Source organism: Sapajus apella, unplaced genomic scaffold (assembly GCF_009761245.1).
Source record: "Sapajus apella isolate SASKATOON/1434 unplaced genomic scaffold, GSC_monkey_1.0 scaffold156, whole genome shotgun sequence".
NCBI lineage: Eukaryota > Metazoa > Chordata > Mammalia > Primates > Cebidae > Sapajus > Sapajus apella.
In genome coordinates, this window is record NW_022437096.1 from 2,456,440 (window position 1) to 2,475,765 (window position 19,326).

At 51.7% G+C, this 19,326-nt stretch overlaps 1 protein-coding gene and 1 non-coding gene across 7 annotated transcripts in view; one reads left to right on the top strand and one right to left on the bottom strand.

Moving 5' to 3' along the window:
* Positions 1-19,326, top strand: part of SHANK3 (SH3 and multiple ankyrin repeat domains 3) — a 55,161-nt gene that overhangs the window by 637 nt on the left and 35,198 nt on the right. For 3 of the 6 annotated variants that reach the window (XM_032266239.1, XM_032266242.1, XM_032266244.1), the window contains exons 2-10: positions 25-228; positions 1,848-1,919; positions 3,806-3,914; positions 3,989-4,140; positions 4,239-4,406; positions 5,683-5,799; positions 6,302-6,379; positions 7,760-7,826; positions 16,974-17,247. In XM_032266239.1, the coding sequence (XP_032122130.1) occupies positions 25-228; positions 1,848-1,919; positions 3,806-3,914; positions 3,989-4,140; positions 4,239-4,406; positions 5,683-5,799; positions 6,302-6,379; positions 7,760-7,826; positions 16,974-17,247 (1,241 nt within the window). The other 3 variants (XM_032266240.1, XM_032266241.1, XM_032266243.1) reach the window with 2 other exon arrangements.
* Positions 13,205-13,311, bottom strand: LOC116541812. The gene has a single exon (XR_004264960.1). It is a non-coding gene; the product is annotated as a U6 spliceosomal RNA (small nuclear RNA).

Below are 19,326 nucleotides of genomic sequence, written 5' to 3' on the forward strand. Positions count from 1 at the left end.
GCTTACGAGCCCGCCCCGCTGCAGAAGTGCCTGCGCCTGGACCCGACCGCGCCCGTGTGGGCCGCCAAGCAGCGCGTGCTCTGCGCCCTCAACCACAGCCTCCAGGACGCGCTCAACTATGGGCTTTTCCAGCCGCCCTCCCGGGGCCGCGCCGGCAAGTTCCTGGACGAGGAGCGGCTCCTGCAGGACTACCCGCCTAACCTGGACACGCCCCTGCCCTACCTGGAGGTGAGCGGCGGCGCGGGGCGAGCGGAGCAGCGCGCAGAGTAGACCCCCAAGCGCCGTGGCATGACCAGGGAAGGGCATGGCGGTGGGCACAAGTGGGAGGGGCGAGGGTGGAGGCAGTGTGTGTGTGTGTGTGTGTGTGTGTGTGCGCAGTCAGGATGTACAGTGTGAGCGGTGTGCAGTGAGCGGGCACAGTGTGTGCAGTATGTACAGTGTGAGTGGGCAGTGTGTGCAGAAAGAATGTACAGTGAGAGCACGTGCAGTGTGTGCAGTGAGTGGCGTGCAGTGAGCATGTGTACTGAGCGGGCAGTGCAGTGGGCGTACACAATGCATGCAGTGAGCACGTGCAGTGTGTGTAGCACGCACGTGCAGTGTGTGCAGTGAGCATTGTAGTGAGCCGGCAGTGCAGTGGGTGTACACAATGCATGCAGTGAGCACGTGCAGTGTGTGTAGCACGCACGTGCAGTGTGTGCAGTGAGCATTGTAGTGAGCCGGCAGTGCAGTGGGTGTACACAATGCATGCAGGGAGCACGTGCAGTGTGTGTAGCGCCCAGGTGCAGTGTGTGCAGTGAGCATTGTAGTGAGCCGGCAGCGCAGTGGGTGCACACAATGTATGTAGTGAGCAGGCACAGTGTGTGCAGCGAGTGTGTACAGGGTGTGCGGTGAGTGGCGCGCGGTGTGTGCAGTGAGTGTGTACACTGCATGCAGTGAGCCATGTGTACAGCATTGAAGTTTGGGGCATTGAGTACCGTGTGAGCAGTGTGGTAATTATGGCAAGCAGCATGTGCAGTACACAGTGAGAAGCGTGCACAATGTGTATAGTGTGTTCAGTGTGCCACACGTACAGTCAGATTGTGTATGTGTGCAGTTTGAACAGTGTGTGCATTGAGCAGCATATGTGGTTTCAATGCATCATTCTCCAGGGAGGAGTGTGTGCAGGAATGAGTGCCCGAGGGGGGTGTGGTGTGAGCAGGGTTGTCTGTGTGCACGTTTATTCCTTTCTCCAAGCTGTGAAGTCTTGTGAAGGTCACCCTGTCTCCTCCTTTGCTCACCCATGCATGGTGTGAAGATGTATTGAGTGCCCTGCCAGGCATGGGGACACAGACTGGTTCGGTCCTGTGGAAGGTCTTGGAGTTTGGCAGGGTGGAGGGGGTCACCCAACTGCAAGGAGCATTGAATAAAGATTTTGGGAGCTGAGCTCAAAATTGGGCTGGTGTCCATGATGGCACAGGAAAGTGGGGTCAGTTCTACCTGGAAAGTGGAGGGGGATGTCTAGGAAGGTAAGCCTGGAGTGAGGCCTTCAGGGAGGTGTGGGATTTTTAGAGAATCCTGGGGATGGCAAGGAGACAGGACGCTGCAGGCTGCGGGCAGCTCGCATGTGCCTTCCACCACGCTGCAAGATGCCTGGGTGTGGTGGGTGCATGGCAGCTGTTACCTCTGTCCACCATGGTAGTATGTGCGTCTGGGTTTGCGTGGTACTGGGTTGTGCTGCACTGATGGTGTGTACAGGAGGGCAGTGAGGGGCGCAGTGTGGCCAGCATGAGTGGGACAGGGTTTGTGAGTGGACTCCCTTGCTTAGCCGGGATGGGGGTGTTTTCTCTACCTTTTCTTTATCTGAGCAGTTTCGATACAAGCGGCGAGTTTATGCGCAGAACCTCATCGATGATAAGCAGTTTGCAAAGCTTCACACAAAGGTAAAGGGTCATGGCGAGGGGGTGCTCCTGAGGTTCTCTCCTGCCTCCCTGTGGCTGCTGCCCCCCACTCCAGCTTGGGGCTGACCGCAGTCCCCCCAGCTTTAGCTCAGTCTATTTACCCTACTGTCAGGGGCCCAGAGACGGTGCTGGGTGTGGCTGGAGGGCTGGGCACAGAGTCCAGGCACCAGGACTGGGGGAACAGGTGGTCCAGTGGTGTGTTCCAGTTGGATCAGACTCTTACTGACCCCCTGGCTTAGGGGCTAGAGTATCCTGTGAGAAGCTGGTTGGGAGAGAGAATGGACAAGCATCTGACCTGATGGCTTTCGGGACAAGGCACCCAGCACCGAGTGGTCAGCCACTGGGCGTTTGTAATGAGACCTCTCGTTAATCCTCTTCTGGAGGGACTAATAGAACCCCATCTGGCACATGGGGACACAGAGTGCCAGATAAGCTAAGTCACTTGTTCACGACTTTGTAGACAGTGAAGCTGGGGCTGAACCCAGGTCTGTCTGATCCCAGACGCAGTCCCCAAGCATACCTGTGAGGTGTCTTTACTGCTGGGTGCCACCTCCAGCTGGGCCTGACCCCAAATGCTGTTGGGGGGCACCTTTCTACCACCTCTGAATGTCGGAGGGGCAGTGTGAGTGCCACAGCCCCTCCACATGGGCTCCCACCCCAAGGTCATGGGCCAGCAGGCACTTGCTTGGGGGATACTTTGTGGACAAGCTCTGGAGCTTAGGAGAGGGATCAGAACACTGTCACCCCTGTGCCCTGATGGTCCTGTCAGTGACCTTGGAGCCTCGGGCATCTGTGCCAGACTTTTCTGCTGTCCCTGGGCAGGTGGTGGTCAATGCCTTGGCACTGTGGCTGGGCAGAGGCCACTGTGGAAAATTCCCCCTCTCCCTCCGCTGGCCCTCACTCGACCCTGTCAGCCTGGGTCCCTCCCCCATGACCACGTCTCCCTCCAGATCTCTCCACAGTGACCAACAAGACACGAATGACTCACTCTTCAGGGGTCTCCATTGCTTTCGGGATGAGCTTAAACTTCTCATACAGCCCCATGTTCCTGCCCCCCCAGGGCTCCATCTGGCCTTTCCCTCTCCCCTTGCAGTGAGCACTTCCTTCTCTTTCACTGCCTGGCCTACCTGAGGAGGTCACCTCACAGGGCAGGGGTCCCTGTGGTGCCCTCTCCTATTTCCGATGTACATGGAGCGTTTATGGAAGGGCCTGGGTCTTTGAACAGGGGACCTGCCTTGTGTGTGTGGTGTCTGTAGTGCCACCTGGGCAAGTGTGGTCTTGTGGGGCAAGTGGATAAACTGGGTGAGTGAGTACAAGGCCATCAAAGTCTGTCACAGGAGGGGTCCCTGGGGTGGGCGTGTGCCGTGGGGTGAGCTGGAGAGGAAGATGGGCTGGAGAAGGAGTAGGTCATCTCAGGGTGCTGAGGATTCAGGGCTGCTGTGAGGCTGGTTCCCACCTGGGTAGACTTCGGGCTCTTCCAGGCCAGGCAGGTTGGGGTAGCAGGGCCGGAGACACAGAGACAGCAGGGCAGTGACTGAGCCTGGAGTGAGGGACTTGCCTGGGGCACGACCAGGGTGACCTGTCCTTGGTGAGGGGCTACTTGGGTGCAGGCTGGTGGTTGTGGCTGGTTTGGCTCTCAGGATGCAAGGAAGGGCTTTGAGCCGTGCATGGGCCCAGCCAAGTAGGAACTGGGGCCGTGGTGGGAGCGCAGGGCTGTGGGTGACAATGGTGATGTCAGGTGACAGGTCAGACTGGTAGGGATGTGGTGGGGGATGCCCCAAGGTGGCCCGGGGCTTGCAGGAGGAAGGTGGGTGATGGTCAGATGACAGAGGCCTCGGTGCCAGGCTGACTGGCGGCTGGTGTTCCAGGCGAACCTGAAGAAGTTCATGGACTATGTTCAGCTGCACAGCACGGACAAGGTGGCCCGCCTGCTGGACAAGGGGCTGGACCCCAACTTCCATGACCCTGACTCAGGAGGTGAGGAGCAGAGTAGGGAGGGGCATGGCCTCTGAGTGGCTGGGAGCCTGACCCTCATCTGTCTCTGAATCCAGAGTGCCCCCTGAGCCTTGCAGCCCAGCTGGACAATGCCACGGACCTGCTGAAGGTGCTGAAGAACGGTGGTGCCCACCTGGACTTTCGCACTCGCGACGGGCTCACTGCTGTGCACTGTGCCACACGCCAGCGGAATGCGGCGGCGTTGACGGTCAGTGAGGGCAGGCCCTGGCCTGGAGGGGCTGTCTCCTGGTGGTGGGGCTGGGGGCTGCTGTGCCTGGTGTGGATACTGAGGCTGCTCACCCTCAGACCCTGCTGGACCTGGGGGCTTCACCTGACTACAAGGACAGCCGCGGCTTGACACCCCTCTACCACAGCGCCCTGGGGGGTGGGGATGCCCTCTGCTGTGAGCTGCTTCTCCACGACCATGCTCAGCTGGGGACTACCGACGAGAATGGCTGGCAGGAGATCCACCAGGTGTGCAGGGAGCTGAGGTGGGGTCCCGACCTCTGTGTGCTGGGTGGGGGGTCCTGGGCTCTGTCTGTAGGGGTGGGGGCCTTAGCCTGTGGGTAACACCCCCCGGGGCACCAAGGAAACTGTGCAGACCCCAGGCACAATTAGTGCGTGAAGTAAAACTCACTGCTTATTTATGTCTAGTTTATATATATAGTCATACTTAGTTCTATATAGCTTTTCTGTATAATCTTATAATAACTTACTACTTACTGCTTATTATTCCAGCTTATATATGTCTAGCATACTTAGTTCTGTATAATATTTCTATGTAATTACATAGGTATTGTAGTCGGAGCTGTACGGACACATTCAGTGCTGATTTATAGGATCCTTCCATAGAACCACATAGTAGTCTGTAGTAGGAGGAATGCCCAGAGCAGTCACAGAACAGAAGCAGCACATGGGAAAACAGCCAGACCAGGACGAGAACCAGAGACCCCGGGGGTGGCGTCCCTGCCTGAAAGGGCATACGCTGTACGGCAGGCTTGGAGCAGGAGCCCCTCCTCCTGATAAAGGAGCTGTAGCACCTCGCATCCAGTTCCTGTGGAAAGTCGGCCTCAGGCCTGAGATCCTGGAAGTAACCGAGGGAGAAGAACCCCTCTGTGTGACCAGTCATGGTGGCTGTGCACCCTGTCAGTCTTTTCTCCCTTCTGTGTTAGCTCAAAGAATCCTCCCATAAATATCTTAAGAGAAGAGCACACGTCTGTCAGCTCCCACTGCATTGGCTTACAGTATCCTTCTATTAGAAACCCTTTGGAGTCTCCAGCCCCCAGATAAGAAGTGTTGCGCACGACACCTGCTGCACACAGCCCACCTCCTTGCCTTGGTGACCTAATGGGGGTGGACCCCTTTTCTGTACACGACCCTCTACTACTGCGCATGGCCCACCTCTCTGCCCAGGTGACATAATGCGGTAGCCCCCTTGCTTGTGACTCATGTTATTATATGCCGTATCACTAACTCTATAGATGATGACCTCACTTATGACCCTGCCCCCTGCTTGTACCTAATAAATGCAGATGCTTCTGGGCATTTGGGGCTCTCGCTGGTCTCCACTCATAGGTGGCGTGGCCCACCGAGTCCAGCTGCTCTTCAGCAGTTCTTCAGTGTCCTGTCTCTTTACTTCTTGGATCCTGCACCTCAGCACAGCATAAGGGACACCCCGCGCCCCTGTGGGGCCAACAGCCCTGCACTAGCCTCTGCCCAGGGACCCTGCAGCACCTTTCTCCTCCCCTAGGCCTGCCGCTTCGGGCACGTGCAGCACCTGGAGCACCTGCTGTTCTACGGGGCAGACATGGGGGCCCAGAATGCCTCAGGGAACACAGCCCTGCACATCTGTGCCCTCTACAACCAGGTGTGACTGCGTGTGCTGCACATGTGTGCACTGGGGAGTGTGGATGTACTTGCCTGTGCTGGGGGGCGTACGTGTGTGTGCACACAGGTGATCCTGTACAGTGGTTGTGTATGTGCATGCCTGTGTGCACTGTGCATACGTGTGCTCTGGGTTCTGCAGAGAGTTGTGGTCACAGCACAGCCTCATAGGCCTATGTATGCACCTGTGTTCTCTGGACACAAGTGCTTCACACGTGCACGTGTGTTCTGGATAGCCAGGTATGAATTGGGTACATCTAGGCCCTCTGGGCTAGGTGATCCCTGGATGTGTATACCTACCAGCTTGTCCCTGTGCCACTCAGGTATACATTGAGCGCATAGGTGTGAGTCTGTGTGTGTGTGTGTGTGTGTGTGTGGGCCTGTGCCCTACACGCACCATGTGTGTGTTCCTGTGTGCACATGTGCTATTGTGCTCAGATGGTCTCTCCAGCCACCCAGCTGTGACCTCCTCTTCCCGCCAACAGGAGAGCTGTGCCCGTGTCCTGCTCTTCCGTGGAGCCAACAGGGATGTCCGCAACTACAACAGCCAGACGGCCTTCCAGGTACAGCGGGGGCTTACAGGAGTGCAAGGCTGCCCCCGAGGTGTCTGTCTCTGGGGCGTGTGACTTGACTTCTCTGAACCTTGGTTCTTCCCTGGAAAGTCCTAAGGGAGCACCTCCCCCAGGACTGCTGCAGGAGGAGGTGGGGGGGGCAGGCCCAGCACGTGAGGCGGTGCTTGGTGTCGATGTTCCTTCCCTTCATCGCCCTGCCAGGGAGAGAGGAGGGTCGGAAGGGCTCTGGGGGCAGAGGGGTGGGGAGGACGAGAAGACTGGGATGGCAGGTGTGGGTCTGACCCCTCTCAGCCACTGAGAGACCAGCAGGGGTGCAGAAGCTGAACTGGAAAGGGGGTGTGGTCCCAGCTGCTGAGGTAATTCAGAGGAGGTTTCCAAGCCCTTTCTCTGGCCAGGTCGGTTGGAACAGATGACCAGGTGGATGTGGTCTCTGTGACTTGGAGTTTGCTGGGAAGTCAGGGGAATATCGTAGGGGTTTGTGGCCCAGGAAAGGAGCCAGAACTCTATTTTCTTTTTTTTTTTTTTTTTTTTTCCTTTTTGAGACGGAGTTTCACTCATGTTACCCAGGCTGGAGTGCAATGGCGCGATCTCGGCTCACCACAACCTCCACCTCCTGGGTTCAGGCAATTCTCCTGCCTCAGCCTCCTGAGTAGCTGGGATTACAGGCACGCACCACCATGCCCAGCTAATGTTTTGTATTTTTAGTAGAGACGGGGTTTCACCATGTTGACCAGGATGGTCTCGATCTCTTGACCTCGTGATCCACCCGCCTCGGCCTCCCAAAGTGCTGGGATTACAGGCTTGAGCCACTGCGCCTGGCCCAGAACTCTATTTTCAATAGGAGGGAGGTGCAGGAAGAGTAGTCAGGCTGCTGAGGTGTGTGGTCATGGACAGTGAAGGCAGCAGTGGGCTGCCAGGTGGGTTTGGGCACATCTGGAAGCAGATACTCCAGGGCTTGTTGGAAGACTGGATACAGGGTCATGGGAAGCGGGATGAGCTTAGTGGCTTGGGCAGCGGCAGGGCCTTGGCTGAGACTGGAAACATGGTGAACGCGGCTGCATGTTGGGACAGACCAGTGTGCCCATTTGCTTGGGACTGCTGGCTTTAGCTCCGACTTTCTCCTATCTGCTAGCCCTTCGGTCCCAGGCAGATGGCGGGTCACTCTAGTTATGGGGCATGCCTGTGGCATCCCAGTTACAGGAGTGTGTGTCAGTAGAGAAGAGGAATGGGCTGGGGTCTCTGGGGCCCCCAATCAAGGGAGACTCCACACAGGAGCTCAAGAAGGAGCAGCTGGGGCTGGCTGGGGAGGCAAGCCTGGCACTGCTCAGCCCCCTCCCTGCCCCTCCACACCTTGACTCCCACTTCCCTCAGGTGGCCATCATCGCAGGGAACTTTGAGCTTGCAGAGGTCATCAAGACCCACAAAGACTCGGATGTTGGTGAGTTCTGCCCACCTGGGTGTCCCTGTTGAATGTAGGTTCATGTGGTTTTCTGGGGCCCAGCAGATATGGGGGTCAGTGGTGATGTAACAGAGGGGCCCCACACCCTACATCTGCTCTGTGTGGTCAGTGATGTCTGGGTGGCCACTGTAGGCATGAGGAACAGGCCAAGGGAAGGGCCTGTGTTGAGTGGACATTGGTTTTGGTCTGGGAGGGGAGCATGGTGAGGTTTGGGCTGTGGGCTGCGGCTAGCATTGGGCTTAGGGGGCAGCGTAGGTTGGGAGTGGGGTTGAAGTTAGGGTCAGAGTCCCTGTTTCCCATTAAATCCTAGGAAGGGCCAGCTGGAGACATGGGGATGATGGGTTTGACTTCACCCTGGAGCAAGAGTGAGTCTAGGTGGTCCATAGCAAGCTGTCAACATGAAAAGATCACAAATGACACGTAAAGAAAACAAAACAGTGATGGGAAAGCAGAATGGGGCTGGGAATCGTGCCATAGCCATCCTCAGGGCAAGAGCTTTGGGCCCCCGCTGCCTGCATGTAGAGGAAAGCCTGGTGTGTGTGCGACTCACGGTCCTGGAAGGAAAACCAGGAGACACACGTGTGGCTTCAGCTGGGACACCTGAGCCTCTGGGAGGTCTGTAGCGGGTGTGGTGCTAGGCTGGGACCATCCTGTCATGGCTGCGGGAGAGGGTAGGCTCCCTTCTGGGAGTGTTGCTGCTGGCCAGAGGCTCCTTCCAGCCACGTGGCTGCACAGGAGCTCCCTTGCTGATCCCTACATGTCCTGGGTGGGCCAGGCTTTTCTGCCTGTGCCTCTCTCTGGAACACGGACTCCCAGGATCCCCTTCCTGCCACGCGTGTTTACTTGCAGGTGTCCTCAACTTTTGTTTTTGTTTTAATTTGAAGCGACAGTGAGGCAGCAAGTGTTTGGGGCAGTTGTAAGGGTTGGAATCTCACTTGGTTCTAATGTGAGGTTATGGGCAGGGCTGGAGTCAAATTTTGGACGGAGGTGAAGATTAAGGTCAGGTTCATGTTTAAGGGCCCCCCTGAACATCCCTCTGTAAGGCTTGGTTTTGAGCCCCTCCACCCCAAGCTGTGTCAGGGCCACCTTAACAGTTGAACCACCTGAGGCTGTGGCAGACCCTCTCATGGCCACTGTAGGGAAGTGTGTGTTGAGTAAGTAACTGGGCCAGTCGGATGGGTAGGGTCAGAGTCCAGGGTCAGGTCAGGGAGAACTGTGGTAAGGTTTGGGGTTTGCATAAGAAGCAAGGGATAAGTTACTGCTGATTTGGGCTGGGGAATGTTTTGGAGGTGGCCCTTAGCCTTGGAGGAGCCTGGTTTATGCATGTGTGAGGCCTTCCTTTCTGCCTGTAGTTGGCTAACCATGAGAAAGCTGTCTAGGACCTCTGCACCTCAGCTTCTCTTGAGTGAAACATGGTCTCTTACGGTCATTAGCATCCCCTTCTCCCTGTGGCCTCCTGTGGCATTTGATTCTGGGTGGGGCTGGACTCTGGCTGGTGGCCTTGGTTTAGTGGCTTGGAGGGAGGGCGGGAAGACCCCATCAGCCCCTTATTTGTGTGCTGTGGACAGATACCCCAGGGCTCTTGGGGTCACCATGGTTGTGACTTCCTGGCCATCCAACCCAGGTGTGCTTGCTTGGTTAGGGTTAGATACACCGTTCCTGAGTGGTAAGGAACGGGCACCTGCGTCAGTTTGTCCTGATGTGGTCATTGGCTCCAGGGGCCAACAACACCCTTACCTGCTCAGCTGTCGCACACAGACACGAGAGGGGCAACATGTTTGTCAGGATTTCATACCAGCCCCTTATCTCAATTCACCCTCTCAATAACTCCCCAAGGAGTGATTATTAGACTGTTTTACAGAGAAGGAGACTGAGGCACAGGGGGGTTAATTCAGACCTGATTGATTCAGTCTGCCTTTGTCACTCTCATGCCATCTGTACACGTTTGCTCCGAGGATGTGACAGTCATGGCTTGCCATGTCCTACCCCCACTGGGGCCCCAGGGTGGTGCCTGTACACAGAAGAGGAGCTGGGAGGAAGTGCTGCCTTTTCTGGTGGGAAGGTCCCACCCAGTAGGAGCTGGTAGACTGAGGCCTGTGTCCACCCTTCACGGGACAGGATACCTTGCTGCGGCGTGACAGCCCTGCTTGCCCCTCCAGACTGACAGGCCATGGATGGGGCCCCTGGCTTGGGGGTGTAATCGGTATCCCACAGTGCTTTTGATGAGTCCCTTGGGGAAATGCTTCTCCAGGGTGGTATCATGCCCGTGAAAACACAGCTGTGCCTGGGGGTGTGTGCATGAGAGAGGGTAAGAGCCAACGTGGGCCCGAAGAGTGGCCCAATGTGACAAGAGGCAAGGAGGCAGAGATCATTCCCAGGCCAGCGTGATTCCGTAGCATTTTGTATATTCACAGTGTTGTGCAGCCAAGTCTCTGGAATTCCAGAACATTTTCATCACCACAAAAGACCACCCTGGACACATTAAGCAATAATTCTGCATTAATTACCCTCTCCCTCCAGCCCTGTCAGCCGTTAACACTTTCTGTCTCTGTGGATTATGGATTTACCTGTTCTTGATATTTCACGTAAATGGCGTCATATAACATGTGACACTGGTGTCTGGCTTCTTTTGCTCAACGTGTTTTTGAGCTTCCTCCGCCTTGTGGGGTGTGTCACCATATTCCTCCTTATGGTGGAACACTGTTTCATTGCTGGGGTAAATGACACTTTGTTCATGCATTCCTCTGTCAGTGGAAAGGCGGGTTGTTTCTACCTTTTACCATTTTGAACATTGCCGCTCTGAACGTGTGTGTACATGTATTTGTTTGAATACCTACTTTCAATATCTTAGGTATATACCTGGGAAGGGAATTTTGGAGTCATATGATAACTCTATGTTTGACTTTTTGAGGAATCGCCAAACTATTTTCTACCATTTTGCATTCTTACCAGTGACGTATGAGGCTTCCAATTTCTTCACATCTTCACCAACAGTTGTTACTATTCTTTTTTTTTTTTGACTGTAGCCACCCTAGTAAGTGTGAAATAGTATTTCATTGTGGTTTCTACTTACATTCCCCTAGTGACTCATGATGCTGTGCCTCTTTTCATGTGTTTGTTGGCCATTTGTGTATCTTCTTTGGAGAAAAGTCAAGTCCTTTGTCCATTTTAAAATTGGGTGGTTTTTGTTGTTGTTGAGTTGTAAGGGCTCTTTGTACATTCTGAGAACTAAACTTGTATGAAATGTGTGATTTTAAAATATTTTTTCTATAGCATAGGAGATGCTTGTTCCTTTTTTTTTTTTGAGGCAGAGTCTTGCTCTGTGACCCAGACTGGCGTGTAGTGACACAATCTCTGCTGCATCTCGGCTCCCTGCAGCCTCCACCTCCTGGGTTCTACCAGTTCTCCTGCCTCAGCCTCCCAAGTAGCTGTGACTACAAGCATGTGACACCACGCCCAGCTAATTTTTTGTATTTTTAGTAGAGACGGGGTTTCACCATGTTAGCCAGGATGGTCTCAATCTCCTGACCTCGTGATCTGTCCACCTCAGCCTCCCAAAGTGCTGGGACCACGCCCAGCTCCTTGTCACTTTTTGATAATGCCCTTTAATGTACAAGAATTTTAAATTTTGATAAATGTATCTATATTTTTTCTTTTGTTGTTCATGCTTTTGGTGTCATAGCTAACAGTCTGTTGTCAAATCTAAGGTCACAAGGGTCTACCCTCTTTGTTTTCTTCTAAAAATATTATGGTTTTCACCCTTATATTTAGGTCACTGATCCATTTTAAGTTAACTTTTGTTAACGATGTGAGGTAGGGTGCCATCTTCATTCTTTTGCATGTGAATATCCAATTGTCGAGCACCATTTACTGAAGACACTATTCTTTTCCCATTGAATGGTCTTGGCCCCCTTATTGAAAATCAGTTGATCCTAGATATGTGGGTTTATTTTGACTCTCAAGTCTTTTTTTTTTTTTCGAAATGGAGTCTTGCTCTGTCACCCAGGCTGGAGAGCAATCGTGAGATCTTGGCTCCCTGCACCTCTGTCTCGTGGGTTCAAGCGATTCTCCTGGCCCATCTTCCTGAGTAGTTGGGATTACAGGTGCATGCCATCACACGTGGCTAATTTTTATATTTTTAGTAGAGATAGGGTTTCACCCTGTTGGCCAGGATGGTCTTGACCGTGTGATTCGCCCGCCTCGGCCTCCCAAAGTGCCAGGATTACAGGCATGAGTCACCGCACTGGCCTGGACTCTCAGTTCTATCCCAGTGGTTTACATGTCTGTTCTTACGCCAATACCACATGGTTCTGATTATTGGAGCTTTGTAGTAACTTTCTATTTTTTTTTGGAGGTGGAGTTTCACTCTTATCACACAGGGTGGAGTGCAATGGTGCGATCTTGGCTCATTACAACCTCCACCTCCCAGGTTAAAGCATTCTCCTGCCTCAGTCTTCTGAGTTGCTGGGATTACAGGTGTGCACCACCACGCGCAGCTAATTCTTGTATTATTAGCAGAGATGGGGTTTACCATGTTGGCCAGGCTGGTCTCAAACTCCTGACCTAGGTGATCCACCCACCTCAGTCTCCCAAAGTGTTGGGATTACAGGCATGAGCCACTGTGCCCAGCATTTTAGTGACTTGAATTCAGGAGGTTTGAGTGCTTCAACTTTGTTCTTCTTTTTTGTTGTTGTTTTGGCTCATCAGGGCCCCTTGCAATTCTATATAGATTTGAACATTGCTTTTCTATTTGTAAAAAAAGGGACATTGGAATTTTGCATTGAATCTGTCAGTCACTCTGGGTGACATTAGCATTTTAACACTATGGTCTTCCAATTAATGAACATGGGATGTCCTTTTTTTTATTTAGGTCATCTCTAAGCAGTGTTTTGCCATTTTCAGTATACGGATATTTTTATTTCCTTAAATTTATTCTTGAGTATTTTCTTCTTTTGGATGCTATTATAAATGAAATTATTTTCTTAATTTCTTTTTTGGATTGTTCATTGCTGTTGTATAAAAACAAGTAATTTTTGTGTGCTGAGCTTGTGCCCTACAGCTTTGCCGAATTTGTTTATTAGCTCTAGTAGTTCTTTTGGTGTATTCTTTGGGATTTTCTATATATAGGATTATGCCATCTGCAAATAGAGATAGTTTCACTTCTTCCTTCCCAGTTTGGGTGCCTTTTTTAAATTTTATTTTTGTCGGTCTAGAACTTCCAGTACAATGTTGAATATCAGTAGTGAAAGCAGGCATCTTTGCTTTGTTCGTGATCTTAAGGGGAAAGCATTCCATCTTTTACCATTGCATGTGATGTTATCTGTGCATGTTTTTTTTTGTTTGTGTGTGTGTTTTTTAAAAATATGGAATGCTTCATGAATTTGCATTTTATCCTTGTGCAGGGGTCATGCTAATCTTCTCTGTATCATTCCACGTTTAGTGTATGTGCTGCTGAAGCAAGCACTATGGATTTTTAATAACGGTCCTTTATCATGTTGAGGAAGTTACCAGTCTCTATTACTAGTTTTCTGAGTGTTTTTATAATGAAAGCATGTTGGATTATGGCAGATACTTTTTCTGCACCAATTGAAATGATCATCCTTTTTTTTTTTTTTTTTTTTTTTTTGAGACGGAGTTTCACTCATGTTACCCAGGCTGGAGTGCAATGGCGCCATCTCGGCTCACCGCAACCTCCGCCTCCTGGGTTCAGGCAATTCTCCTGCCTCAGCCTCCCCCCGAGTAGCTGGGATTACAGGCACGCACCACCATGCCCAGCTAATTTTTTGTATTTTTAGTAGAGACGGGGTTTCACCATGTTGACCAGGATGGTCTCGATCTCTTGACCTTGTGATCCACCCGCCTCAGCCTCCCAAAGTGCTGGGATTACAGGCTTGAGCCACCGTGCCCGGCTCTGATCATCCTTTTTTTTTTCCCCTTTGTTCTATTAATGTGATGTATTATATTGATTACAATGGTCTGTAGATTTCTTTTCTTGTAATGCCCTTATCTGGATTTGGTATCAGGATAATATTGGCCTCATGAAATGAGGGAGTATTCCTTCTTCTTCTATTATTTTGGAAGAGTTGGAGAAGAATTTGTGTCAATTCTTTGAATTTCTGGTAGAGTGCACTAGTGATGCCATCTGGTGGTGGACTTTTCTTCATTGGGAGGTTTGTGGTTACTGATTCAATCTCTGCTTATTATAGGTCTGTTTAAATTTTCTGTTTCTTCTTGAGTCAGTTTTGGTAATTTGTGTTTTTCTAGAAATTTGCCCACCTCATCTGGCTTTCAATTGTTGGCATATAATTGTTCATAGTATTATCTCACATTTCTTTTTAACTTCTGTAATACTGGTAGTAAGACCACAGATTTCATTTGTGATTTTAGTTATTTCTGTCCATCTTCTTTCCTTACTAGTCAGTCTAACTAAAGGTTGGTCAATTATGTTCGTATTGTCCAAGAGACAACCTTTTTTTTTTTTATTCTCCACCGTTTTTCTAATCTCTGCTTTGATGTTAACTGTCTCCTTCCTTCTGCTAGCTTTCCTTTGTTTTGCTGGTCTGGTTTGTTCTTTCTGGAGTTACTCCCTCCCTCTCTCCCTCCCTCTCTCCCTCCCTTCCTTCCCACTTCTTTCTCTAGTTTCTTCTTTTCTTTTCTTTTTCTTTTTTTTGGAGACAGAGTTTTGCTCCTGTTGCCCAGGCTGGAGTGGGATGGTACAATCTTGGCTCACTGCAGCCTTCACCTTCTGGGTTCAAGCGATTCTCCTGCCTCAGCTTCCTGAGTAGCTGGGATGACAGGCATGTACCAGCACATCCAGCTAATTTTGTTTTTAGTAGAGATGAGGTTTCTCCATGTTGGTCAGGCTGGTCTCAAACTCCTGACCTCAGGTGATCTGCCCGCCTTGGCCTCCCAAATTGGTGGGATTACAGGCATGAGCCACCGCAACCAGCCTCTTCTTTTCTTTCATTTGTTCATTCATACAGACAAGGTCTCACTATGTTGCCCAGGCTGGTCTTGAACTCCTGGGCTCAAGTGATCCTTTTGCCTTGGCCTCCCAAAGTGCTGGGATTACAGGCATGAGGCACTGATCCTGGCTGTCTCTTGTTGAGTAAGATGCATAATTAGGTTATTGATTTGAGATTGTTCTCCTTTTTAAAAGTAAGTGTTAACAGCTATGCATTTCCCTTACCTTTGCTCCATATGCTGTATTTTTGTTCTCATTTGTCTTAAAGCATTTTCTAATTTTCCTTATGATTTCTTTTCTTTTCTTCTTTTTTTTAAGAGATAGGCTGTCATTCTGTGGCCCAGGCTGAGTGTCCTGGCTTGATCATAGCTCACTGCAGCCTCAACCTCCTGGTTTCCAGTCATCCTCTGACCTCAGTTTCCTGAGTAGTAGGAACTACAGGGTACACCACCACACCTGGCTATTTTTTTCTTCTTTTTTTTTTTTTTTAATAGAGATGGGGGTCTCACTATGTTGTCCAGGCTGGTCTCAAACTCCTGACTTCAAGTGATCCTCCTGCCTTGACCTCTCAAAGTAAAGGGATTGCAGGCTTGAGCCACCATGCCTAGCCTGATTTCTTTTTTTGACACATTGCTTGTTTAGGAGTATGGTGTTTAATTTCCACATATTTGTGAATTTTCCAGTTTTCTTTTACTTCTCGATTTCTAGCTTTGTTTTATTGTGATTGAAAAAGATATTTTGTATGATTTCAGTATTTTAAAACTTTATTGAGACTTGTTTTGTGGCCATACAGTCTGTCCTAGGGAATGTTCCATGTGTACTTGAGAAGAATTGGTGACTATATTCTGCTCTTGTTGGGTGGCATGTTCTGTATGTGTCATTAGGTCTAATGGTTTCCGTCTTCTGTGTCCTAACTGATCTCCAGTTGTTCTACCCATTATCGAAAGTAAGGTATTAAAGTCTTTTACTAGTATTGTGGAACGGTCTATTCCTCTCTTAAATGGTGTTGTTTGTATCATATTTTGATGTTCTGTTGTTCGGTGTGTACATTGTTAATAATTGTTAATCAGCATATAATGTCCTTCTCTGTCTCTTGTTACAGTTTTTATCTTAAAGTCTATTTTGTATGACATTAATATAGCCACCCAGCTATCTTTTGGTTACTATTTACATGAGATCTCTCTCTTTTTTTTTTTTTTTTTTTGAGACGGAGTCTTGCTCTGTTGCCCAGGCTGGAGTGCAGTGGCACGGTCTTGACTCACTGCAACCTCCGCCTCCTGGGTTCAAGCAATTCTCCTGCCTCAGCTTCCTGAGTAGCTGAGATTACAGGTGCCGCCACCACGCCCAGCTAATTTTTGTATTTTTAGTAGAGACGGGGTTTCACCATGCTTGCCAGGCTTGTCTCAAACTCCTGACCTCGTGACCCACCCGCCTTGGGCTCCCAAAGTGCTGGGATCACAGGGTGAGCCACGGCCCCCGCTGAGGTCGCTTCTTTTATCCTTTCACTTTCAACCTGTTTGTGTCTTTGAACTTAAAGTGGTTATTTTGTAAGTAGCATGTAGTTGGGTCATATTTTTTAATCGCCATCTGCTTTTTAAGTAAAATTCTATTGGAACACAAACTCACCTATTTGCTTATATGTTGTTTGTGGCGTTTCATGCCGTGGTGGCAGAGTTGGGTCATTACAATGCAGACTATGTAGCTTGCAAAGCTTTAAGCCGTTACTACCCAATTGTTTACAGAAAAGGTTTGCTGATCCCTGGTCTAAAATGTCTTTTACAGTTTCCCTGGTTATAGTTAACTGCAGATGGTCCTGTTCAGCAGTACTCTGGTGATATTTGTCACATGTAGCCTGTTTTGTCTCTCCTGAAGCTTGTAAAATGCAGTTCTTAGAGCATATCTCAGCATCCTCAAGGCCTTATTTGGCTGAGAGGAGAAGCAGGCGTCTACCTCCGAAGGTAGAGTGAGAGGCAGTTTGACTGGGATGTGGCCCCTCAGTGGTAGCTTCATTCATAGGGTGGCCGATTCTTTTGGTTTCCCTGGAACCAAGGCAGTTCCTGGAATACAGGATTTAGTTTTAAAATTTGGAAAGGCTGGGCAAACTGGACAAGTTGGTCACCGAATTGCCTGTTCAGAGTCTTAACTATGCCTCCTTACCCCAGTACCATTCAGGGAAACTCCCAGCTATGCGAAGCGGCGGCGACTGGCTGGCCCCAGTGGCTTGGCATCCCCTCGGCCTCTGCAGCGCTCAGCCAGCGATATCAACCTGAAGGGGGAGGCGCAGCCGGCAGCTTCTCCTGGACCCTCGCTGAGAAGCCTCCCCCACCAGCTGCTGCTCCAGCGGCTGCAAGAGGAGAAAGATCGTGACCGGGATGCTGACCAGGAGAGCAACATCAGTGGCCCCTTAGCAGGCAGGGGCAGCCAGAGCAAGATCAGGTAGGAGGGAGCTGGGAGGCACTGGAGGGGTGGGTAGGGTGGGGTGATGGGACCCGAGCCAGGAGGAGCCAGCGCCAGGAGGCAGAGAGAGGCCTGATGGTGCCTGGCACCTGTGTAGTAATGGGCTAGGCCTTCCTGGTTGGGGAAGGAAGAAGGTATCTCTGTAGGCAGGGATAGGCAGATTTCCGGTCAGAGCTGGGCTTGCTGTGAGGACAGTGGGCCATTGAGGGAGTGTGTTAGGTGTGGAGAGGGTATGTTCCCATGTGTGATTTAGAAAACACACTGTAGTACCAAGCATGGCTTGGAAGAGTCAGGGCTGGTGGCCTGTGATAAGAGGGTCAGGGATGGAGCTGCCATTTCCAGGAGAGCTCAAAACCTACAGGTAAGCCCCAGCCCTGCCACCAGAGTGTATTCTTGGTTTTCTGCATCCCCAGCCCTGCTGCACCCATGGGACTCTATGTCTTTTATTCTTTACATCCACCCTAAGTCCTGGGACCCTGAGAAGCCAGGGACGTTTGAGGTATCCCCAGAACTTAGAGTAGGAGGCCTGGCCTGGCGCCCACTGGCCTCTATGGGCTGTGCACTGGGTGCTGAGGTGGGCACTGGCTCTCAGCCAGTTTGTGCCTGGGCTTCTCATCAGTAAGTGGGACCAATCCTACCCAAGTCACTGTCTTTGGGAAGCCTTCCAGAATGCCCTGGGCAGGTGAGGCATCACCTGGTGGAGTCTAGCAACTGCTGGTTGAAGCATCTGCCCTCCCTGTGCCTCGAGGGCAGACACCGTCTTTCATGTTGCCTTTGGTTTCCTCAGAGCCAGGCACTGAGGAGGGTGTTTAGCAGACATTGTTGAATGGAAGAATGACATACACAGTACGTTGTTGTCAGGATGGCTACCGGCCTTTACAGTCCCGTCACTCTGTGCCTGCTGTTGGGCTGAGTGGCATGTGCATACTAGTTCCTTTAACCTTGACAACGTACATGTTCATGCCCTATTAATACCATGTTACAGATGAGCGTCCTGGTACTCAGGCGGGGTCCATAATGGGTCCAGGGTCACAGAGCTAGGGATCCACTTGACTGGGCCCCAGGTAGACCTAGTCCCCAACTTTCTAAGCCTGAGTGCAGGGCTCAGGTGCAGCAGGCCCTGTTGAAGGCGCCCCTCCCTGTGCTGCTGCCTCCTCTCAGTGATGTCTGTGTCTGTCTCTGCCTGGAGCTACTGGACTCCCAAGGCTGGCTGTCCTGCCCCAAGTCTCGGTTCTCCCCTGAAACTTTTGCATAGTCCTGTGGATCTTCTAAGGGTTGGATGGGCCAGTGGCTAAAATAACACATTCTGGATCGTGCAGAAAGGCTGCCCCCAAGTTGAAGGTGTGCACTGCCACAGGCTCCTCTCTGCGTTCATTTTTTGTGTGTGTTCATTCATCCTTTCAGCAGACACAAAACTAAGACCTGCTGAGTGAGGGGCTCCAGCTCACCTGCTTTGCGGGGATGGCAGAATTCTGTTTTTTTCTTCTTTGCAAACATTTATTAGGTGCCTGGTGCGTCAGAGGTGCTGGGAGGCCCCAGGCTGAGCAGCAGTTAGACGGGCAGTAATCCCCGTATGGGGCTGCCCGGGTGAGTGGATGAGGGTGTGCAGCTCTCGGGTGGGGGGGGACTGAGGAAGGTCAGTGGCTGAGGAGGGAGAGGCCCTGGAGGAGGTCACCTCTGGGGGCGGCGAGTCGGGCCCGAACCGCGCGCGGTGCTCTGTCGGCGGCGGCTCCGCGGCGCCCTCTGTCGGCCGAGCGCAGCTGTGCCCGACCCCCTGCAGCCGCCCCAGCAGCGCACGGGGCCCGACGGGGCGAGTTTGGGCTGAGAGTCAGACACTTCACGGCTGGCCGGGGGGTCGGGCTCAGCGTAGTGCAGGTGTTGGCAGCAGCGTGATGGACAGCCCACGGAGGGGAAGGAAGGTGCCCCTGTGTGACCGGAGTCGCAAATTCCCCAGTCCCAGGGAGCCTGGCTCTTGGAGAAGCTTGTTGCTCTGGCCTGCCTGGGTACTAGGGAGCCAGTGCAGCCTTCGGAGCAGAGCCGCAGTGGAGGAGCGAGCGT